We start from the raw sequence: 8,248 nt of genomic DNA, 5'->3' as shown, positions 1-8,248 counted from the left end.
CGTAAAAGCGAGGCACCCAATGCATTACTACAGATAAAATAGCGTTATGGGTGTCATTAAGAGCCAAGAACAGGCATTTATATATAGCGGTCATAGGAGCATACCTGTTGAAGTATTACATCAACTTTTATCGGCTTCCGGTAACGACATATCCTGCCAGGTGAGAGGGAGGGAGCCGCTGCTTGCCGCCTCGCTGCTTGGAGGACTCGTGCTGGGCCAAAGGTCGGTATTGTCTTATGCCCCCCACCTCACACACCAAGTATTTCCAAAGTCCAAAAAAGAGGTTAATCGGGTTCTAATAAGTGTTCTTTTAGGTTCACGGTACAGAGGAAGGCTCAGACTACCACCAGGGTCATGAAACTACCCCCGGAAATGCCCACAACTCCTACGAAAGCCTTGTCAAATATGTGTTTCTACAGGTTCATGGTACAGAGGAAGGGTCACACTACCACCAGGGTCATAAAACTACCCCCGGAAATGCCCACAACTCCTACGAAAGCCTTGTCAAATATGTGTTTCTACAGGTTCATGGTACAGAGGAAGGGTCAGACTACCACCAGGGTCATGAAACTACCCCCGGAAATGCCCATAACTCCTACGAAAGCCTTGTCAAATATGTGTTTCTAGGTTCAGGGTACAGAGGAAGGCTCAGACTACCACCAGGGTCATAAAACTACCCACGGAAATGCCCACAACTCCTACGAAAGCCTTGTCAAATATGTGTTTCTAGGTTCAGGGTACAGAAGAAGGCTCAAACTACCACCAGGTTCATGAAACTACCCCCGGAAATGCCCACAACTCCTACGAAAGCCTTGTCAAATATGTGTTTCTAGGTTCGCGGTGATATAAACCCCCAAAATAGATGATACATAATCTGATCACAAATGCTTTGATATATATTATGAAATGGTTTGTGTGAGGGGTGATTTTTTCTCATTTTTCTCGCTTAGAGGGACCATTAAGAAACACGATCCTTAATGCTATTACCGGGTTAAACAGTAATTATTATATATACATCATCGTTCTCCTCAAGGGCACAAAAAAAGAAAACAATGATAAGAAAAGCCCGCTACTCGCTGCCCCTAAAAAATAAGACTCCAAAGAGGTGGCCGAAAGAGAGGTCAATTTCGGGAGCGCGCCCTTTAATCAATTGTAAATATATCATCGTTTTCCTTTTAATAATCAATAAGAAAGGAATTAACGAAAGCCAGGTAACGAGAACCATTTGAAATTAAGTGAAAGCTTTAGAAAGGTCGAGTGTTTTATATATAAGTGTGAACAGATGCTTGACTAAAACTTAACACATTCACTCCTCACGAACAAAGTAGAAGTAGTAGTAGTAGTAGTAGTAGTAGAACACATTTACCTCAATACACTTTTAATAAATACACAGACAGACAGGCAGACACATCAACCAATACGCGGATACATAAAGACAAACAGCAAATCTAATTCTACATCTCCCCCAGTTACTTAAGGCTCCGTGGGATGTCTCAGGGTTCTTGTAGGCACCCAGGAACAGCACATTCTGGGAGGTTGTCGTAGATAGAGTGATAGAGATAGAGATAGACAGACTTACAGACATAGGGATACATATATAACAACTATTTTACAACCCCGTCAGTATCTTAAGCACTGTGCGATGTCCTAAGGCTCTTGTAGGCGCCCAGAAACAGCACATTCTTGGGAGGTTGTCGTAGAGATAGATATAGACAAACAGCACTTCTATCCTACGACCCAGTCAGTAACTTAAGCACTCTGCGATGTCCTAAGGATCTTGTATGCGTTCAGGAACAGCACATTCTTGGGAGGTTGTCGTAGAGAGATAGACAAACAGTACTTCTATCCTACGACCCAGTCAGTAACTTAAGCACTGTGCGATGTTTTGGGACTCTTGTAGGCGCTCAGGAACAGCACATTCTTGGGAGGTTGTCGTAGAGATAGATATAGACAAACAGCACTTCTATCCTACGACCCAGTCAGTAACTTAAGCACTCTGCGATGTCCTAAGGATCTTGTATGCGTTCAGAAACAGGACATTCTTGGGAGGTTGTCGTAGAGAGATAGACAAACAGCACTTCTATCCTACGACCCAGTCAGTTACTTAAGCACTCTACGATGTTTTGGGACTCTTGTAGGCGTCCAGAAACAGCACATTCTTGGGAGGTTGTCGTAGAGAGATAGACAAACAGCACTTCTATCCTACGACCTAGTCAGTTACTTAAGCACTCTACGATGTTTTGGGACTCTTGTATATGCGCCCAGAAACAGCACATTCTTGGGAGGTTGTCGTAGAGAGATAGACAAACAGCACTTCTATCCTACGACCCAGTCAGTATCTTAAGCACTTTGCGATGTCCTAAGGCTCTTGTAGGCGTCCAGAAACAGCACATTCTTGGGAGGTTGTCGTAGAGAGAGAGATAGACAAACAGCACTTCTATCCTACGACCCAGTCAGTAACTTAAGCACTGTGCGATGTTTTGGGACTCTTGTAGGCGCCCAGGAAACAGCACATTCTTGGGAGGTTGTCGTAGAGAGAGAGACAAACAGCACTTCTATCCTACGACCCAGTCAGTATCTTAAGCACTGTGCGATGTCCTAAGGCTCTTGTAGGCGCTCAGAAACAGCACATTCTTGGGAGGTTGTCGTAGAGAGAGAGATAGACAAACAGCACTTCTATCCTACGACCCAGTCAGTATCTTAAGCACTGTGCGATGTTTTGGGACTCTTGTAAGCGTCCAGAAACAGCACATTCTTGGGAGGTTGTCGTAGAGAGAGAGATAGACAAACAGCACTTCTATCCTACGACCCAGTCAGTATCTTAAGCACTGTGCAATGTTTTGGGACTCTTGTATGCGCTCAGGAAACAGCACATTCTTGGGAGGTTGTCGTAGAGAGATAGACAAACAGCACTTCTATCCTACGACCTAGTCAGTTACTTAAGCACTCTACGATGTTTTGGGACTCTTGTATATGCGCCCAGAAACAGCACATTCTTGGGAGGTTGTCGTAGAGATAGATATAGACAAACAGCACTTCTATCCTACGACCCAGTCAGTTACTTAAGCACTGTGCGATGTCCTAAGGCTCTTGTAGGCGTCCAGAAACAGCACATTCTTGGGAGGTTGTCGTAGAGAGAGGGATAGACAAACAGCACTTCTATCCTACGACCCAGTCAGTATCTTAAGCACTCTGCGATGTCCTAAGGATCTTGTAGGCGTCCAGAAACAGCACATTCTTGGGAGGTTGTCGTAGAGAGAGGGATAGACAAACAGCACTTCTATCCTACGACCCAGTCAGTATCTTAAGCACTCTGCGATGTCCTAAGGATCTTGTAGGCGTCCAGAAACAGCACATTCTTGGGAGGTTGTCGTAGAGAGAGGGATAGACAAACAGTACTTCTATCCTACGACCCCGTCAGTATCTTAAGCACTTTGCGATGTTTTGGGACTCTTGTAGGCGCCCAGAAACAGCACATTGCGGGTGAGGTTGTCGTAGATGAGGAAGAGGAACGGGTGGTTAGCCTCAAATTTGGTGGGCGCGACGGGGCGGGCAACGCGCCAAGATATAAGGGCCGTGGCTGCTGCTGCTTCTGTGCCCTCCTCGCTGACCTCCACGAAGGCCCGGTGAACGCTCCTGCCCACGCTGACCTGTAGGGGTATAGGGAGGGAGCATGGTGGTGGTGGTGAGGAACACAAAGGTACACATATAGGAAGAACAAACAACAGCAGACCTGGTTTTTACGAGGCTGTTTGTGATGGTGGTGGTGAGGAACACAAAGGTACACATAGGAAGAACAAGCAACAGCAGACCTGGTTCTTATGAGGCTGTTTGTGATGGTGGTGGTGAGGAACACAAAGGTACACACATAGGAAGAACAAACAATAGCAGACCTGGTTCTTATGAGGCTGTTTGTGATGGTGGTGGTGGTGGTGGTGAGGAACACAAAGGTACACACATAGGAAGAACAAACAACAGCAGACCTGGTTCTTATGAGGCTGTTTGTGATGGTGGTGGTGAGGAACACAAAGGTACATATAGGAAGAACAAACAACAGCAGACCTGGTTCTTATGAGGCTGTTTGTGATGGTGGTGGTGGTGGTGGTGAGGAACACAAAGGTACACACAAAGGAAGAACAAACAACAGCAGACCTGGTTCTTATGAGGCTGTTTGTGATGGTGGTGGTGGTGGTGAGGAACACAAAGGTACACACATAGCAAGAACAAACAACAGCAGACCTGGTTTTTACGAGGCTGTTTGTGAGGGTGGTGGTGAGGAACACAAAGGTACACATAAAGGAAGAACAAACAACAGCAGACCTGGTTTTTACGGGGCTGTTTGTGATGGTGGTGGTGAGGAACACAAAGTTACACATAGGAAGAACAAACAACAGCAGACCTGGTTTTTACGAGGCTGTTTGTGAGGGTGGTGGTGAGGAACACAAAGGTACACATAGGAAGAACAAACAACAGCAGACCTGGTTTTTACGAGGCTGTTTGTGATGGTGGTGGTGAGGAACACAAAAGTACACATAGGAAGAACAAACAACAGCAGACCTGGTTTTTACGAGGCTGTTTGTGATGGTGGTGGTGGTGGTGGTGAGGAACACAAAGGTACACACATAGGAAGAACAAACAACAGCAGACCTGGTTTTTACGAGGCTGTTTGTGATGGTGGTGGTGAGGAACACAAAGGTACACAAAGGAAGAACAAACAACAGCAGACCTGGTTTTTACGAGGCTGTTTGTGATGGTGGTGGTGAGGAACACAAAGGTACACATAGGAAGAACAAACAACAGCAGACCTGGTTTTTACGAGGCTGTTTGTGATGGTGGTGGTGAGGAACACAAAGGTACACATAGGAAGAACAAACAACAGCAGACCTGGTTTTTACGAGGCTGTTTGTGATGGTGGTGGTGGTGGTGGTGAGGAACACAAAGGTACACATAAAGGAAGAACAAACAACAGCAGACCTGGTTTTTACGAGGCTGTTTGTGATGGTGGTGGTGAGGAACACAAAGGTACACAAAGGAAGAACAAACAACAGCAGACCTGGTTTTTACGAGGCTGTTTGTGATGGTGGTGGTGAGGAACACAAAGGTACACAAAGGAAGAACAAACAACAGCAGACCTGGTTTTTACGAGGCTGTTTGTGATGGTGGTGGTGAGGAACACAAAGTTACACATAGGAAGAACAAACAACAGCAGACCTGGTTTTTACGAGGCTGTTTGTGAGGGTGGTGGTGAGGAACACAAAGGTACATATAGGAAGAACAAACAACAGCAGACCTGGTTTTTACGAGGCCGTTTGTGATGGTGGTGGTGAGGAACACAAAGGTACACATAGGAAGAACAAACAACAGCAGACCACCTGATTCTAACGAGGCTGTTTGTGACAAGGTGGAAGATGAAGGACAGCAAAGGCGAAGGAGGAAGACGAGGAGGAGGAGGAGGAACACAAAGGAACACAAAGGAAGAACAAACAACAGCAAGCTGGTTCTTACGAGGCTGTTTGTGATGGTGGTGGTGAGGAACACAAAGGTACAGACAAAGGAAGAACAAACAACAGCAGACTGGTTCTAACGAGGCTGTTTGTTACAAGGTGGAAGATGAAGGACAGCGAAGGCGAAGGAGGAAGACGAGGAGGAGGAGGAGGAACACAAAGGAACACAAAGGAAGAACAAACAACAGCAAGCTGGTTCTTACGAGGCTGTTTGTGACAAGCTACACTAACTGTCTAATCAAAGGTGGAAGATGAAGGACAGCAAAGGAGGAGGAGGAAGAGGAGGAAGAGGAGGAGGAGGAGGAGGAGGAGGAGGAAAGGTATGAATTGATGATGTGGAAATTAATAAAGAAACAAAACATGATGGATACAAGTGTGTGTGTGTGTGTGTGTGTGTGTGTGTGTGTGTGTGTGTGTGTGTGTGTGTGTGTGTGTGTGTGTGTGTGTGTGTGTGTGTGTGTGTGTGTGTGTGTGTGTGTGTGTGTGTGTGTGTGAGTGCGTCTCTCTCTCTCTCTCTCTCTCTCTCTCTCTCTCTCTCTCTCTCTCTCTCTCTCTCTCTCTCTCTCTCACCTGCTCCGCCGCGGTGAAGGTGGAGAGGTCAGCGCGCACAGGGTCAAACAGGTCTCTGATGCCCATCCTCCGCAGAGCCTGGAAAGGGGGGGGGGGGGTTAGTAGTGTTGCTGTTGTTGTTGTTGTTGTTGTTGTTGCTATTGTTATTGTTATACTACTACTACTACTACTACTACTACTACTACTACTACTACTACTACTACTACTACTACTACTACTACTACTACTACTATTACTACTACTACTACTACTACTACTACTACTACTACTACTACTACTACTACTACTACTACTACTACTACTACTACTACTACTACTACTACTACTATTACTACTACTACTACTACTACTACTACTACTATTACTACTACTACTACTACTACTACTACTACTACTACTACTACTACTACTACTACTACTACTACTACTACTACTACTATTACTACTATTACTACTACTACTAGTATTGAAACATCACTCTCTCATCCTCCTCCTCCTCCTCCTCTTCTTCCTCTTCCTCCTCCTCCTCATCTTCCTCCTCCTCCTCCATCACCACCACAACCACTAAAACCACTACCGCCATTTCATCTCCTCCTCCTCCTCCTCCTCCTCATCCTCCTCCTCCTCCTCCTCCGCCTCTCACCTCAATCATCTCCTCCTCCAGAAGCTCCTCTAGGCGAAACTTAGGCAGCAGAACCTCCATTTGCGAGCGCCAGGTGTTGGAGAGCGCCTGGTGCAGAACGGGGCCGCTGAGACGCTCCACCATCGCCGAGAACCCGTCTTCCCCAGCGACGAAGGCAGGTAGGAGAATGTACATGGATAGAGCCTCTCCATCATACGGGAGCTCCAGTATGTTGGCACCGAGCTCCTCTGAGACCCCTGTGGACGTGACGGGAAGGGATTACAGCGCGTGGGAGAGAGATATCCTTGGCTAGCGTAACATGGAAACACAGCTATTGGCAACACGAGATCATATGTTAGTTCGAGTATGCTAGCACCGAGCTCCTCTCAGACCCCTGTGGACGTGACGAGAAGGGATTACAGAGCGTGGGAGAGAGATATCCTTGGCTAGCGTAACATGGAAACACAGCTATTGGATACATTAGATCATATGTAAGTTCTAGTATGTTGGCACCCAGCTCCTCTCAGACCCCTGTGGACGTGACGAGAAGGGATTACAGCGCGTGGGAGAGAGATATCCTTGGCTAGCGTAACATGGAAACACAGCTATTGGCAACACGAGATCATATGTAATTTCGAGTATACTAGCACCGAGCTCCTCTCAGACCCCTGTGGACGTGACGAGAAGGGATTACAGCGCGTGGGAGAGAGATATCCTTGAGCTGTGTAACATGAAAACACAGCTATTGGGTATACTAGACAGGGAGCCAAGTGGAGAGGTGGAATTAGAACCTTTGCCGGGGCAGGATGGAGCACACTAACACCAGACAGAGAACCAGGTGGAGAGGTGGAATTAGAACCTTTACCGGGGCAGGATGGGGTACACTAACACCAGACAGAGAACCAGGTGGAGAGGTGGAATTAGAACCTTTGCCGGGGTAGGATGGAGCACACTAACACCAGACAGAGGACCAGGTGGAGAGGTGGATTTAGAACCTTTGCCGGGGTAGGATGGAGCACACTAACACCAGACAGAGAACCAGGTGGAGAGGTGGAATTAGAACCTTTACCGGGGTAGGATGGAGCACACTAACACCAGACAGAGAACCAGGTGGAGAGGTGGAATTAGAACCTTTGCCGGGGGAGGATAGAGCACACTAACACCAGACAGAGGACCAGGTGGAGAGGTGGAATTAGAACCTTTACCGGGGTAGGATGGAGCACACGACCACCAGACAGAGAACCAGGTGGAGAGGTGGATTTAGAACCTTTACCGGGGCAGGATGGAGCACACTAACACCAGACAGAGGACCAGGTGGAGAGGTGGAATTAGAACCTTTACCGGGGCAGGATGGGGTACACTAACACCAGACAGAGGACCAGGTGGAGAGGTGGAATTAGAACCTTTACCGGGGCAGGATGGAGTACACTAACACCAGACAGAGGACCAGGTGGAGAGGTGGAATTAGAACCTTTACCGGGGCAGGATGGAGTACACTAACACCAGACAGAGGACCAGGTGGAGAGGTGGAATTAGAACCTTTACCGGGGCA

At 47.2% G+C, this 8,248-nt stretch overlaps 1 protein-coding gene and 2 long non-coding RNA genes across 11 annotated transcripts in view; 2 read left to right on the top strand and 1 right to left on the bottom strand.

Annotated features, from left to right (window-relative positions):
• Nucleotides 1–34: 34 nt before the first annotated feature.
• LOC126988919 (uncharacterized) lies at nt 35–2,767 on the top strand. Its single transcript, XR_007742665.1, has 3 exons — nt 35–524; nt 628–1,928; nt 2,286–2,767. It is a non-coding gene; the product is annotated as an uncharacterized LOC126988919 (long non-coding RNA).
• Nucleotides 1,362–8,248, bottom strand: part of LOC126988916 (serine protease inhibitor 88Ea-like) — a 17,443-nt gene continuing 10,556 nt past the window's right edge. For 3 of the 8 annotated variants that reach the window (XM_050847324.1, XM_050847325.1, XM_050847326.1), the window contains exons 5-7: nt 6,718–6,953; nt 6,075–6,152; nt 3,415–3,650 (exon numbers count right to left, since the gene is read on the bottom strand). In XM_050847324.1, coding sequence (XP_050703281.1) covers nt 3,426–3,650; nt 6,075–6,152; nt 6,718–6,953 — 539 coding nt within the window. In that variant the 3' untranslated portion in view covers nt 3,415–3,425. Of the gene's footprint in view, nt 2,210–2,782; nt 2,928–3,050; nt 3,651–6,074; nt 6,153–6,717; nt 6,954–8,248 lie in introns of those variants that run through there. The other 5 variants (XR_007742657.1, XR_007742658.1, XR_007742660.1 and 2 more) reach the window with 5 other exon arrangements.
• On the top strand, nt 3,665–5,172 carry LOC126988922 (uncharacterized). Of its 2 annotated transcripts, none has more exons than XR_007742669.1 (3): nt 3,665–3,860; nt 4,615–4,853; nt 4,942–5,172. It is a non-coding gene; the product is annotated as an uncharacterized LOC126988922 (long non-coding RNA). The 2 variants fall into 2 exon arrangements; XR_007742668.1 differs by lacking the exon at nt 3,665–3,860 and adding an exon at nt 3,910–4,031.

Source organism: Eriocheir sinensis, unplaced genomic scaffold, assembly GCF_024679095.1.
Source record: "Eriocheir sinensis breed Jianghai 21 unplaced genomic scaffold, ASM2467909v1 Scaffold1006, whole genome shotgun sequence".
Lineage (NCBI taxonomy): Eukaryota > Metazoa > Arthropoda > Malacostraca > Decapoda > Varunidae > Eriocheir > Eriocheir sinensis.
Note: the sequence above shows the minus strand (reverse complement) of the source record. Positions and strands in the feature narration are given on the sequence as shown.